The sequence below is a fragment of the Camelus ferus genome, chromosome 14 (genome assembly GCF_009834535.1).
Source record: "Camelus ferus isolate YT-003-E chromosome 14, BCGSAC_Cfer_1.0, whole genome shotgun sequence".
In the NCBI taxonomy this organism is placed as follows: domain Eukaryota; kingdom Metazoa; phylum Chordata; class Mammalia; order Artiodactyla; family Camelidae; genus Camelus; species Camelus ferus.
In genome coordinates this window covers 9,670,553-9,687,021 of record NC_045709.1, presented here as the reverse complement: position 1 = coordinate 9,687,021, position 16,469 = coordinate 9,670,553, and the positions used below count along the sequence as shown (strand labels likewise).

Below are 16,469 nucleotides of genomic sequence, written 5' to 3'. Positions count from 1 at the left end.
AATTTTGATGGCTGCAACCTCATGGTGTTTAGTATGTCCTGTTCACTGCATATCCTGTAAATTGGTTGTTAAATGTAGAGGCTTGGTATGCTTTATTTATTCATTTATTTTCCAAGAGTGGTTTGTATGTGGTATTATATGCATTAAAAAAATTTTTTTTGAAGTATAGTCAGTTTACAATGTTGTTTCAATTTCTGGTGTATAGCATAACGTTTTAGTCATGCATGTACATATATATTCCTTTTCATATTCTTTTTCATTATAGGCAATTAGATGGTATTGTATATAGTCACCTGTGCTATACAATATAAACTTGTTGTTTATCTATTTTATGTATAGTAGTTAGTATCTGCAAATCTTGAACTCCCTTTTTATCCCTTCCCCACCCTCTATCCCCTCTGGTAACCAACACTGTTTTCTATATCTATGAGTCTGTTTCTGTTTTGTAAATAAGTTCATTTGTGTGTGTGTGTGTTTTAGATTCCGCATATAAATATCATATGGTATTTTTCTTTCTCTTTCTGGCTTACTTCACTTAAAATGATGATCTCCATTCCATCCATGTTGCTGCAAATGGCATTATTTCATTCTTTTTATGGCTGAGTGATATTCCATTGTATAAATATACCACAGCTTCTTTATCCAGTCATCTTTCAATGGACATTTAGGTTGCTTCCGTGTCTTGGCTATTGTAAACAGTGCTGCATGAACATTGGGGTGCATGTATCTTTTAGAATTAGAATTCCTTCCGGATATGTGCCCAGGATTAGGATTGCTGGATCATATGGTAAGTCTGTTTTTAGTTTTTTGAGGAATCTCCGTACCATTTTCCATGACTGCACCAAACTACATTCCCATTCTCTGACAATTAGCAATATTGAACGTTTTCATGTGCCTATTGTCCATTTGTATGTCTTCATTGGAGAACTGCTTGTTTAGGTTTTCTGCCCATTTTTGATTTTTTTTTTTTTTGGGTTATTAAGTTGTATGAGCTGTTTATATATTCTGGAAATTAAGCCCTTGTCAGTTGCATTATTTGCAGATATTTTTCTCCCATTCTGTAGGTTGTCTTTTTGTTGTGCTTATGGTTTCCTTTGTTGTACAAAAGCTTATGAGTTTCATTTGGTCCCACTTGTTAATTTTTGCTTTTGCTTCTATTGCCTGGTTAGACTGCCCTAGGAGAACACTGCCAAGATTTATGTCAGGAAATGTTTTGCTTGTGTTTTCTTCTAAGAGGTTTATAGTGTCTTGAATTATGTTTAAGTCTTTAAGCCATTTTAAGTTTATTTTTGTATTGGATGTGGTATTATATGCTTAAAAATTTTTATTGAGATATAATTTGCACACATTTTCACGTCTTCTCAATGGTTTTTAGTAAATTCATACTAAACATAAGAATTGTGCAACCATTACCACATCCAATTTTTAAATATCTTCATTACCACAAAAAGAAACTTTATGCCCTATTATGTGCATTATTTAAGTTGGTTGTAACTTCTTCCTCTCCTTCTCGGTATCTGATGTAAAGTATACCCTGTTTTTACAAGTTTTTTTTTTTAAATGAACTTTATTTTCAGATAATTGTCAATTCACATGCAGTTGTAAAACATAATACAAAGAGACCTTGTACTCAGTTTCCCCCAGTGGTAACATCTTGCATCATTATAGTAAAATATTAATATTTATACAGTCGAGATATAAAACATGTCCTTCATCACAGGAATCTCTCCTGTTGCCATTTTGTAGCCATGCTTACTTCCTCGCATCCCGCCCCCTCCTCAACCCCTGGCAACCACTCATCTCTTCTTTATTTCTATAATTTTGTTATTTCAAGAGTATTATATAAAAGGAATGACATGGTATATAACCTTTGGGGATTGGCTTTTTTTTTTTTTTTCTCTCTCAGCATAATCTCTGGAGATTCATCCAAGTTGTTGCTTATATCAATAGTTCATTCCTTTTTATGTTGGGTAGCATTCCATGGTATGGATGTACCACCATTTGTTTAAACTGTGAAGGATATCTGGGTTGCTTCCAGCTTTGGGCTATTATGAATAAAACATTTGTGTACAGGTTTCTTATGAACGTAAGCTTTTATTTCTCTGGGATAAATGTCCAGAAGTACAATTGCTAAAGCCCTATGGTATTTGCATGTTTAGATTTTTAAGAAAGTTTTCCAGATACCATTTTACATTCCCAGCAGCCATGTATGAGTTTCTGCACATCTTTATCAGCATTTGGTGTTGTCACAGTTGTTTAATTTTACTTTTCTGACAGATGTGTAGTAATAACTCATTTGGTTTTTATTTGCATTTCTCTAATGGCTAATACTATTGAACATCATTTCATATGCTTATTTGCCATTTGCATGTCCTCTTTGATGAAATGTCTCTTCATTTTTTTTTGTCCATTTTCTGATTAGTTAATTCTTCTAATATGGAGCTTTGAAAGTTCTCTATATATTCTAGATACTAGTCCTTTATCATATTTATGTATGGTTTGCAATTTTTTCCCCAGTGTCTAGCTTGTCTTTTCATCCTCTTCACATGGGAGCTTTCTCAGAGCAAAAATTTTAAACCTTTGATAAGGTCCAGTTTACCAAGTTATTCCTTGTATGTATCATACTTTTAGGGTTAAGTCTAAGAATTCTCTGCCTATTTTCAAATCCCAAAGGTTTTTTTCTTAATTTTTTCCTACAAGTTTTATGGTTTTACATTAAATGTGATCTATTTTGTGTCTTTTTTTGTGTAAGGTATGAGTCTTAAGTTGAGGGTCGTACATTTGTCTGTCAGTACCTACCTGAACAGTACCATTTGTTGAAAAGCTGTCTTTCCTCTATTGAATTGCTTTCACACCTTTGTCCAAAATCAATAGAGCATATTTGTTTAGGTCTATTTTGGGTTCTCTGTTTTGTTCCATTAATCAGTGTATATATTCCTCCACCATCACACAGTGTTTGTTACTGTAACTATATAATAACAAATCTTAAAGTTGGGTGGACTGGTTCCTCCTACTTTATTTTTTTTTCAAAATTATTTTAGTTATTCTAATTTCTTTGACTTTCTATTTAAACTTTAGAGTAGTTGTTTTTGTTTGTTTGGTTTTTGGTTTTTGTTTTGTATCTACAAAAAGTATTACAGGGATTTTGAGAGGAGTTGTGTTAAACCTGTATGTCATTGTGGGGAGAACTGACATCAAGTTGAGTCTACTAATCCATAATCACAGTGCCTCTCCAATTTTTTAGATCTTTGAATTCCTTCATCAGTGTTGTATCATTTTCAACATATTTGTCCTCTACATGTATTGTTAGGTTCATACCTAAGTATTTATTTTTTGAGAGATTATAAATTACATTGTCTGTATTTTTAATTTCAGTGCCCATGTGTTCATTGCTAATACATAGAGATGCAAATTGATTTTTGTATTTTTATCTTTTATCCTGTGACCTTGTTGAACTCACTTACTAGATCTACCTTATAAATCATTAGATTTTCTTCTTATTTGGCCTGATGTCCAGAGGCATTTTCCCTCCCTTCCCTTCCCTTTCTTCCTCTCCTTTCCCTTCTCTCCTTCTTTTTTTTTGAAATCCACTAGTCTTACTAATGTATCTTAGTATTGGTTTTTCTGGGTTGATTTCCTGGGTTTTTGGTATGCTCTTTCAGTATTTCATTTCAAATCTGTTAGTTTCAGGATTTTTTTTCCCTTTAATTATAGATTTTAATATTTGCTCTGTTTCAGTGCAACATGCTGCTCCTATGTCTTATGGCATAGAATTTGACCCTAATACTTTTCTGTTGTTCATTTTATAATAGGTTTTCCTAAACTTTTTGGAGCAAGGGATCGGTCAGGATAGCTTTTCTAGCTTTACCACTCTAGATCCCTTCTTAGTTTTTTTTTTTTTAACAAAGTGACTGTGTGTGTGTGTGTGTGTGTGTGTGTGTGTGTTCGTTCCTATTTCCTGAGATCTGGTTCTGTTTCACTAAACCACTTTCATCTGGATCCTCTCTTTCCTTTGCTGTTCTCTTGGAATTCTCCCAGAAATTTCTTTTCAGTTGTAGAGAGTCTACTCTCATCATATCTTAACAATGTGGGCATGTGCAAAAAGATCCCTTCCATTTGGAAATTTTACTACCCATGAGTTATATTATAATAAAATAATAAAACAAGCTTTAGACAGAATTCGCTATTTATACAAACATGTATTAGCAAGCAGTCAAAAAGTCATACAGCTTGTTTTGTGGGTTTAACCCTTTTAGACTCCAAACTACCACCTTGCAATAAAACTTCAAACCTAAGCAGATATCACAAAGATCTGACTAGGATTAGGGGACAGAATCCTCGAAGGTGGGGTAGGACACAGGATCAAAGGGAAGCTTAGCCTCAAAAACTTGTCTGAAGACAGACTGCAGGGTTTGCCAGATTCTTAAATTGCAAACAGGTGAGAATCAAGGCACCTAGTTAATCAATGTATCTTGAACAATTCCATTTCAGCTATAAAAAATTATTTCCAGCATCTGTTATACTAGTTAACAAACCAGTGTCTAAATTCAGATGTTGATATTGGAAGCACTAACTAATTGGGAGCAAACTCATGATTTGGGTGCTTCAAATGCTAACCCTCTCTGAGGTGTAGATTCCTAATGTAGAGTACTTAAGAGGTTAGCTCACCACCTCTATCCATGCTGAAGTAGTATTTTAATAGGAATTGCAGTGTGGCAGTAACTTGATCATATTTTGGAGGGGATAGGCTGCCTGGATCTTTTTTGTTATGTATTATCTTACAACAATTTATAAACAATTAAGTGTCGTAGTTATTGCAGTAAAAATATTTTTTCTTTTTAGTTCCAGTAACAATTGGATTAGATGCCCATATAGGCAGATTTTTAACAGTAGTGCAATTCTGATCTTCAAGTGAAGAAAGACAAAGCTCTACAGAATGAGCAAATAGCAAAAGAATCATTAAATAAAATCATAGCATACTGGATCTGGCGGTGTTTTAAAATTATAATAGACCATGACATGTAGCCTTTATGAGCCTCTATTCTGAAAATGTAAGCATTTACCATACTTACATATGTAATAAAATAACACATCATATCAGTATGTCAAGGGGAGAGGGGATATCTAGTCATTTCAATAATTCCTGTTGAGACACTCCAGATAGATTCTCTTAGTAAACTTAGAAAGATACTTCTTAACTTCTGATAAAAAGTATCTATCCCAAACTTACTTTTATTTTTATGTGACTTTTAAGGCTATGACAAAGAGTCACTTTTTTAAAAAAAATTAATCATTTGAGATAGAATACACTGATGGCAGGCATCAGAGATCAGCTCTGGCTGGCTTAAGCAAAACCATAATTTATTGGAAAAACATGGGGAAGTTCATAGAATGAGTAGGGACACCAGTTAATTGGGAATACAAGTCCAGGACATAGGCACAATTCACTGCCTTGTCCAAATACTCCCTTTAGAAGTTAATGTGCTTTTTTTTTTCATTCCATCTTACTCAAGGTTCAGAGTTAAAGGAGAGAGTTCTGTTGGCAAAGTTTGAGTCTTATGCTAGGAGAGAGTGAGATTCCATCAATACTGTACACAGTGGAGAATATATTAGATCCTTGAAGAAACCTGAGGGTAGTTCAGAAAGGAGAATGGATCCGAGGCAGCCAAGCTTCACTTCCCACTCCTCACAGAACTAACCAACAGATACCCAGTAAAATAGACAGGAGTTCTGGCTTTTTAACCTCCTGTAGTTCATCATTTAAAGTCTAAAACTGATTAATACTTAAGAATGCAATCTAAAAAAATTTTTAATCTTAAATGCCTAGGACCTTAATTTATATAGCAGTATCAATATTTAGATACTTATGAATTTTTTGTTTTTCTTTTCAGACAATGCGAAGACACAGAAATGAAGTGACAGTTGAACTACGAAAGGTAAGAGTGATTTGTGTTTAATAAAAAGTAATTGGATTTTTCTGAAGTTAAAATTTTATATAACTTGAGTAATGAAAATACTATGGCAAATCAGTGGTCATCCCTAAAACTACACAGCATAGAACTGTATTATTAAATAGTTTATAATGGCATAGACTTATAATAGGTTCCATTTATTGAAGTACCAGGTACTGTATGAAGTACTCGATCACTATCACTGAAATTTTCACGACATCTGTTGTAGTTCAGATGTTTTCTTAATATCCTCTTTCTATGGGCTATGTGCTGGACAGAATTCCTCCACCTTCCTTATACAAAAGGTATATACATAACTTGTTAAAGATGTTTTAGAAAAATAAAAGTAGAATTGCCTTATATCTTTTTTTAAATTTTTAAAAACTGAAGTACAGTCATTTACAATGTGTCAATCTCTAGTGTACAGCACAATGTCTCAGTAAATGCATATATTCATTTACGTTTTTTTTTCCATTAGAGGTTACTGCAAGATATTGAACATAGTTCCCTCTGCTATACAGAAGAAACTTTTTTTAAAAGTCTATTTTTATATATAGTGGCTAACATTTGTAAATCCTAAACTCCCAAATTTATCCCTTCCCACCCACTTTCGCCGGTAACTGTAAGATTGTGTACTAAAGTCTGCGAGTCTGTTTCTGTTTGTAGATGAATTCATAGTGTCCTAGAATTGCCTTATATCTTACCAATTGAATGCATCTGCTGTTAAAATTTATTTTATTTTCTTCTATTATTTTTGAATTATCTTCATCAGATTGTGTTTTCATACAAGCACATTTTAAGCGAATTTTAACTATCATTTAAGAAAGTATGCATAATAAATTCTATTTACATGTACATTTAAAAAAATAGATTTGAAACATATTTCTAAATCTTAGTGTTTGTCTTGGATTAGATCCTTTTCATGATCTGATTTACTCCTGAAACTCATATATTAAATTACTGCCTTGAAACTTTTCAGTTTTAGAGAGAAGGAAGGTCTTGATTCTGAAAGTACACACACTCTCAGTGAGTCATTAGAATTAAATAAACCTGTGCATTTATTTACTCAATAAGTATTTATTTAATACCCACTTTGTGTCAGGAATTTTTGTTCAGCATTGATGATATACTCATTGGTATAGTATATAGTTCCTGAAATCTTCTGTAACCCTCTTCCCCATTTTTTATTAAATTTAAAAGATACTTGCTAATGCCTGTGTTCTTTCAACTCCTTAACTTCTTCGTGAATACTTACAGATGAATAGCAGTGATTTGGCAATCATATTTCAAGTTTTTTCAGATCCTTAGGTCATTTGGACCGCAGAAGTGAACTAAGCCTTAGCTTAATGAAGTGAGTAAGGTGAGCTCCTTGCCAGTCTTAGCACTTTGGACTTAGCTTCTTTTTTTTCCCCCCTTTTTAACTTTTTATTAACATACAGCATACATACAAAAAAGTCAATACAACTTAAGTGTATAGCTTAATGAATTTTCACAAAGTAAACACATCTGTGTAACCAGCTCCTATATCAAGAAAGAAAACATTACCTGTATCCCAAGTTCCCTTCCCAGGTGCATCTGTCCCCTAAAGGTAACCATTATCCTGATTTCTAACACTGTAGATTATTTTGCATATTTTGCACTTTATGTAGACTGGTGTGTGTCCTTTTGTGCCTGGTTTTTCATTCATCTTGTGAAGATCATTCTCTTTGTTAGAGTCAGTAGGAATAAAATTGGAAGCAAGTAAGTATTCTTTTTTTTTTTGTCATCTCTTTATGAAGTACATATGAAGAAATACACCAGCAACCCCCAGATCCCCAGTAAAATCCGCTTTACTTTCCCTTAACTTTTTGTGCTTGGAATACAACTCTAAAACTTTTGTACTAATCCTGGTATTTTTCAGAACCTTCCCCTGTTTTAAGTTCTTTAGCCCTTCTGATATGCTTATAAATCTAAGCTATTCACTTATATTTATATTTGGTGATTTGTTCCTTACATAGTTGTGCTGACTTCTATTTAATTCATAGAATTAAAATTTCTTGCTTGTCAGAGTACATCTTTTTAAATACTCATCTTGGTTACCTTAGAGACCTTTTATCTCATCTTTTTTTTTTCTCCTTCTGGATAACATTATTTCCTTTCTAATTACTATGATTAATTCTTGAAAATCTTTGTAGGAGGATCTAAATGAAATTAACTAAAGAAATCTTAAGCAGTTCCTTATTTCACATTTAAGAATTCCCTGAGTAAATAGCAGAAAGTGAACCCTTCCTGAAACAAAGCCTAAACATTAGACAAAACTTAATTGATTTTAATGCAAGTTTACAGAAGTGTGGAGAGCCCTTCAAGAGAAGATTCCTCTATTCTTTATAGTCAGAGTGTCTGCCTCTGATTCCAGCCTTGCTATCTGTACTGCTCCATTGAGGAGAAAATCATAGCATTGTTATTACTGACATTGAGATTCTTGAAAACACAAGAATAGAGAACTAGTCCCCAGTGTTTCTTAGATGAGCTCTACCCCTTTCTATTAGATGGTAACCTTCTAAAGCGAAGGTAGTAACCACGCTTCCCCCAACCTCTCGCCTCATCCCAGGTCTCTCTCCCAGCCCACCTGAAAATACCTACTCAAATTCTTGACATGCAGTTGGTACTCATTAAATGCTCAAATCCAAGAATTTAATTGAATTATAATAGCTTAAAATTCTTCTTAAATTTAAATCATTTATTGAAATTTTAAGAAAAACATTTTAGATATAGAATATTGCTACTCAAAAGTCCTGATATGTGACAAGTTAAGGAGCTTGTGTCAGAATATTAAACAAGACACTACTTTCTTTACTGAGAAGATCTTTCTTCCTAAATAAATAAATGATGGAACTAAATGGTGTGTTTAGTTTCACAGTTGGTTTCTAGCACAAACTCCTTATCTTGTAACAAACTTGTAACAGTTCAAGGACTTCTAGCCAATCTAATGACCATACTTAATGACACTGATACTGATCTATCAAAATTGAAGGTGAGATCTAGTTATTTATATGTACTGCTTTACTGGCCTCAAATTCTTTTTGTTTGAATTCTCTTTTCTTCCTTTACCTCCTAGATTTCTTGCTTTCTTATTTAATTAGGCCCTTATGCATTCATACTTACGCAGAAGTCTAAACTTCTGTTTTATATCATGCTGTAAACAGAGTTACATAGGAATTAAATAACTTGCCTAAAGTCACACAGCTGAAAAATGTCAGAGCTGAGCTCTTAACCATTATGTTATGATGCCTCATACATTTATAGTGGTAAATGTTTAACTGAATAATGCTTCATAAATTGAAAATCAGTCCAAAACCTGTCACTGGCATTTATAACTTCAGCACATTTATATTATATTCTCTTGATGATTGATCAGTCATATATGCCATAGGGCTTTACTGTCATTAGATCTGGGGTTACAGCAAGTCAAGTTCTTACATAAAGAAAAACACCACCAAAATGCCCTGTTGGACAGATCAGACTAGTTGTTTGACTTTTTAGTAAAATATCTCTTTTTTAAAATATCCTGAATTCCCCATGTTAACAAGCTAAAGAAGAAAAATCATATGATCATATCAGTTGATGCTGAAAAAGCATTTCATACCCTTTCTTGATAAAACTTTCAAAAAATTATACATAGAAGGGAAAATTACTTAGAGTTGATGAACAGCATCTGCCAAAAACCCATAGCTAACATCTTATTTAATTGTGAAAGATGAAAAGCTTCTCTCCTAAATCTGGGAACAAGACAAGGATGTCCATTCTCACCACTCTTATTTAACATTAGTGCTGAAAGTTCTAGCCAGTGCCATAAGTCAAGAAAAAGAACTAAAAGATTGGTTTGGAGCAGAAGAAATAAACTGTCCCTATTTGCAGATGACGTGATAATCTATGTAAAAAATGCTGAAGAATCTACAAGAAAAAAGCTTCTAGAACTAGTAAGTGATTTCAGCAAGATCACACATAAAAGTCAGTCACTTATAAATGCTAATAATGAGCTTTCAGCAACCAAAATTAAAAGCACGATACCACTCATTGGTCACTCCAAAGAAAATAAAATGCATTGGTATATTTTAACAAAACATGTATAGAATCTGTATGCTGAATATTATAAAATGCTGATGAGAGAAATCAAATAAGACTTAAGTAAAGGGAGAAACATGCACTGTGGTAATGGATTAGAAGACTTAATATAGTAAAGATATCTGTTCTCAAATTTATCTATTGTTACCAAAATCTCACCAAGGTTCTTTGTAGACATAGACAGTCTTATTCTAAAATGTATATGGAAAGGCACAGGCTCTGCAAGAGCTAAAACAAATCCTGAGAAAAAATAAAATAGGAGCCATTGCTCTTTCCAATATTAAAGCTAGTGGAATAGCTAGGATAATGAATACTGTCTGGTATTAGCAGAAGGATAGATCTGTGGGACAAAAGACAGAATGCAGAAATAAACCCACACGAAAACACCCAAATGATTTTTAGCAAAGGTGCAAAATTAATTCAATGGAGGAAGGATAGTCTTTTCAACAAATGGTACTAGAACATCCATATGCAAAACAAAGGGAAAAAAATAACCTCAACCTAAGTTTCACATCTTATACAAAACACAAAATGGATTCTAGACTCAAATGTGCAGCATAAAACTTTTAGAGAAAAAATGGAGGCAACTGACCAGGAGCCAAAGAGTTCTTATACTTCACCATAAACTTGTAATTCATAAAAGGAAAATCAACCATAGCAAATTAAAAAATACTGCTCTGTGAAAGCCCATGAATAGGATGAAAATATAAGCTAGAAACTGGAAGAAAACCATATATCCATTATAGGACTATTATCTAGCATATGTAATAAACTCTTAAAGCTCCACAGTAAAAAAACAAACAATCCAACTAGAAAATGGGCAAAAGATATAAAGAGACATTTCATTGAAGGAGATATACAGTTGGTAATGATGATGATTAATGCATCATTAGCCATCAGGGAAATATGGATTAAAACCAACTAAGCATATATCAGGACAGCTTAAATAAAAAATAGTGATAATGAGGTTGGGGTATAGTGCAGTGATAGAGCACATACTTAGCATACATGAGGTCCTGGGTTCAATCCCTAGTACTTCCAAAAAGAAAAAGAAAAAAAAAAATTGTAAAAAAAAAAAAAAGCAGTAACACCAAATACTGATGAGGATGCAGAGAAACTGAATCACTCATATGTTGCTGGTGGGAATGTAAAACGGTACAGTCAGTCTGGAAAACATGTAACTAGTATATGTATCACCAGCCACACTCCTAAGCATTTACCCAGAGATAAGAAAATGGGTGTTCATACAAAACCTATACACAGATGTTGATAAAAACTTTATTTTATAATAGCCGAAACCTGGAAACAACCTGATGTCCTTTAGAGGGCAAATGGTTAAACTATGGTATATTCATGAAATAACACCTAGCTATAAAAAGGAACTATATTGATAGGAGCAACAGCTTGTATGAATTTCCAGAGAATTATGCTGGGCAAAAAAAGCTCATAAAAAAGATTATATATTATATAATTCCATTTAGAGAATATTTTTGAAATGATAAAATTTTAGAAATGGAGGGAGAACAGATTAATGGTTGCCAGGGGTTTAGTTGGAGCAGGCAAGTGAGAGGGAGATGGTTTGCTTATAAAAAGAGCAGCAGGAGGGCATCTCCTGGTTTTGGAACTTTTCAGTATCCTGACTATAATGGTGGATACAAGAACCTATACAGGTGTTAAAATTGTATAGAACTAAATACACATAAACACACATACAGTGAATGCAAATAAGACCTAACATCTGAATAAGATCAGTGAATTGTATCAGTGTTACTGTCCTGGTTGTGATGTTATACTATAATGTTGCAAAATGATACCATGGGGTAGTATCCTGGGCAAAGTGTACAAGGGACTTCTGCATTATTTCTTACAACTGCATGCAGATTTACAGTTACCTCAATAAAAGTTTCCATTTAAAAAACCCTGAATTGGTAAATTAGAGTCCAAGAAAAGCAGCCATTTGATAAGATCAGCTCAGTGTTCCTGCGGGAAAAGTAATTTGTGTTAGGTTGTCAGATTTTTACCTGATTGATGAACAAGTAATACTTTGGTGGGGTTTTTTTTCTTTTAATTTTCAAAGTATGACAAACTGAGCAGACTGCTCCAAATGTAAATATAACATATAAAACTCATGGGGTGAATATTCATGTAACCACCCAGCAGTAGTGTCACTTCATAAATGTTAATATTGAGGGGAAAGTCTCTCTTTTGAGCATTTTTTTCTACCTCTTTACAAGCATTTAGACACAGCCAGAATTGGGCTACTTCTAAGAAGAAGCAAGCCATTGAATATATTTAAGAAATAAAAATCTGTAGCCACAACCTGGGTTCAAATCTTAACTGATATTTCCTAGGTATATAATTTAATTTAGCCAGATTCTCTGTGTCCCCATTTACTTATCTGTAAAATAAAGATTTAAATTTTACAGGAACTAAAACTAGATAAAGATTTAAGACAATGAAGATATTGCTGGGTAAAAACAGATTTAATTATTTCAGGTTTGAAATGTGGCTGGTAAATAATTATCTATCTTTTTCATAATATTTAAAAGAAGTAGCTGCTGACATCAGTTCCACAAATTTAGTATAGAATTGCAAGCCACTTTTTCCAAAATGGAATGAAAAAGAAGAATTTCAGGATATAAGATTAATAATACAGAATTTATTAACTCAAAAAAATTAGGTTAAGTCATAAGAAATTGCCCATAATTAACCTTTTTGATCTACAGAGTGGCAATTCCATGTGGTTCAACCAATTACCAGAAAACAGAAGATCTAAAAAGCGTTAAGTATATGCACAGGTTAATAGATTAATAATAGATTTCTAAAGGAACTTTAAAAATGGATCTAATCTATGTGTGTGTTTGTAGATGAGATAGATGTTGAAACCAGGCTAGTTTCCATATCCTCTGAGCTCCCCTCCCACTTGACAAAAGAGAAAGATACCTTTTCTGGATGCTGAACTTGTGAATTATCTAGGAGGGTAAAAATCTCTAAATTATCAATTACAAGTTGAAGTTACTGGTTTCGATGAAGCCTCCTTTAATGATTAATCAAATCACCAGAAACCTACCCAAAGACTGATTATCTTTCCTTGGCTTGTAAATGAATTTTATTAAGAGTAAAAAGTATGACTTTCATGCCCTAGGATATTTGGGACTATGTTAGGATGTTTTCAATTCAAATGCAAAGGTTGTTACTTAATTTTTGATATAAGAAACATTTACTAAGAAGCTATAATAACAGTAAACTTGTATGTGCCTAATAACATATGTCCAAATAGATACAAAGCCAAAATTGACAGAATTACAAGGAGAAATTTGTCAAAGACATAATCATCGTGAGAGGTATTTTAGTCAACAATAAACACCCAATTAATAGGAGATTAAAAGGTAGATAATTTAATTTCCAAATATTATCTAATGAACACATATAAAATCCCACACAAATTTGAAAATTGGTTTTGTAATAGTATAAAGCCATATTTGTTGCACCGTATATTGTATACACTCCATAATGAACTCAAAGAGATATCTTAGGATATTCTAAAATTTTTGACAAAAACACAGTGACAACTTAACATTTCAGATACCACAGAATTATTAGAACTTGAGATAGTTCACAATTTAAACATCAGATTGCACTGTCTTTTTCAATCACATATTTTGTCTGAGTGAAATAAATTTTTTTTCTTTTCATTTATATGTTTCTACCTCAAAGTACTATTAGTTGTTTGGACCTAACTACTCAATAAAGGAAACTAGTATTATCTTTTGCCTACACTATGAAATGAGAAAGTTTGGGAAACTCTGGAATAAAGCATATGTCAGCTAATTTCAGAGTGTTGTACAAACTGTGTTCTCTTATCACAATAAAATAAAATTAGAAATCAGTGAGTAAGGCAGTTACAAAAACCTTAAAATTGTGAAAAAAAAAAAGTAAGCGCTTCTAAATACCTTGGGCATCAAGAAATGCTAATGGAAATTAGTAATGCCAAGATAGGATCAATAGGAAGATATTGCATGTCAGAACCTGTGGAATACCGTTGAAGTGATATTTTACAAGAGAACTTTATAGCGAGTAGAGAGAAAGGAATATAAAAGACATTAACTCATATATAGCATAGGTTTCAAAATATTAGTACATGACTTAGTCTTTGCTCCATGATGAACCACTCCAAAACTAAGTGGCTTAACACCACAGCCATTTTATTCAGCTAACAATTCTTTGGGTTGGCAGAGTGATTCTTCTGGCCTGGGCCAGTTCTCTCTCTGCTGGGCTCCATCATTCATCTCTAGTCAGTTGGTGGGTTAGCTGGTGACTGGATGAGCTAAGATGGTTTCACATGTTCCAGCTGAGACTTTGGTTGTCCTTCATATAGCGTCATCCTTGAGCAGACTAACTTAGAGTTGTTTACATGGTAGTTCTCAAATTGTAAGAGCAACAAGAGAGGACATGCTCGGTTGTGTAGGCAGTTTTCAAGTCCATTTACTTGATGTCCCATTGCCAAAGCAAGTCACACAGCCAACCTAGAATAAGTGCAGGACCCAACTATCCAGGGGCATGGATATGGAAAAGGGAATTATAGCCATTTTTGCAAACAATCGACCACAATTTGAATGTGAGCAATTTTATGCCAATAAATTTGAAAACTTAGGTGAATTTTAAAATAATGAAAGAAATTATATCAGTAGCTAAAAATTTAACCTCTCCCACCCCCTGAAAAGAAAAGGTAACCTTACAGATGGAGCTCCAGCAAGCATTCAAGGAACAGATAATTTCAGCCTAATTAAATGATTTCAGAGAAGGTAAAGAGGGAACACTTAACCAGCTCATTTTATGAGGCTAGCAAACCATGACACCAAGAACCAGACCAGGACAGCATGAGAAAAGATGCTTATAAGCTAGTTTCATTTATAAACATAGGTGAAAAAAATCCCCAATAAAATATTAGTAAATAATCCAGTAATGAATATATATATGTGTATGTATATTTATTTTTAATTCCAAGAAAGGTTTATCCCAGGACTTACAAGGTTCTGAGTTTAACATTAGAAAATCAATTAATTTACCACATTTATAGATGAAAGGGGAAAGTTATATGCCTATTTCAATAGATGCAAAAAAAAAAAGCACAATTTAATAAAATTCAACACCTATTTGCAGCTTAAAAAGATTTTTTTAAATTTAGCAAATTAGGATTAGAGAGGAGCTTCCTTACCAAAAAAAGACAGCAAACATAGCATATAATGACAAAATGCTATTCCTGGATTGGATTTGTGTGTATAGAGGAGGTTTTAGTTGTGTTTATGCTTTGTATTCCTTTTAAGCCTGAAATACCTGGGAGAGTAGGAGGAATAGAGGGAGTAAGATCCCTAAAAGGCCTTTGGAAGCTTGATTATTCAGGCTCTGGAATAGTTAGAGGGAGCAGAGCATGAAAATAGAATAGGATCAGGGTTAGAATAATTTTTGTTTTATCTTTTTTAATTCTGCTGAAACTTTTTAAATGGATTAAATTCTAAGAGATGCTAAAAGTTATTATATGATATAATAGATTTTAAGATTAACTGTTACAGATCACAAACTACATAATTTTTTTTTAAATTTGGAAATAATTTCAAACTTGCAGCTTGAGATTCAGAGTTGCAAGAATAGTACAAGAAAAACCATACACTTTTCACTCAGCACCCAGCTTCCTTGATTCTTAGCATTTTTTGATAGTTGTCTTATTCTCACTGTCTCTCTGATTTTTACATATATGTAACTATATATATAGTTTTATCCACACACACACACACACACTTTTTCCCTTGAACCAGTGAAGCTGCAGCATGGTGCCCCTTATATACCCTTATATCTCACAAAAGCGTATAACTTCCTATGTAATCTTAGTGCATTTGTCAAGTTCACATGGGTAGATTTCTACTATCCAAATCCATAGACTCCATTCATGTTTTGCCAGTTTTTCCCAATAATGTCCTTTAAAATTCAAGACCTGATCTAGGATTAGACATTACAATTAGTAGTCATGTTTTTTAAGTCTCCTTCAATCCAACAGTTCCTCAGTTGTTATCTTTCATGACTGTATTTCTAAAGAGTACAGACTGGTTTTTTAATAGAATGACAGGTTTGGATTTGTCTGACTTTTCTCAGTTTGTTGTTATTATTACAACTACTACTATTATTTTAGTCAGGAATACCACAAAAGTGATATTGTTTTCTCAGTACTTCAGAGCAAAAGGCACAAAATGTTAATTTTTCCTTTACTCTTGATGATAACCTTTGCCACTTGGTCAAGATTCTGTCTGCCAAGTTTTCCCAACATAAATCATTAACTATTTTGTGGGAAGCCTGTTGAGGCTATAAAATATCAATGCATGGATTTTAATATTTGTGGCATGCATAATTTAAAAATAC

General features: G+C 33.1%; 1 protein-coding gene across 1 annotated transcript in view; it reads left to right on the top strand.

Moving 5' to 3' along the window:
• The window catches only part of KPNA3 (karyopherin subunit alpha 3), a 74,175-nt gene that overhangs the window by 27,495 nt on the left and 30,211 nt on the right, over positions 1–16,469 (top strand). Inside the window, exon 2 of the mRNA XM_032496180.1 lies at positions 5,892–5,936. Coding sequence (XP_032352071.1) covers positions 5,892–5,936 — 45 coding nt within the window. The remainder of the gene's footprint in view (positions 1–5,891; positions 5,937–16,469) is intronic.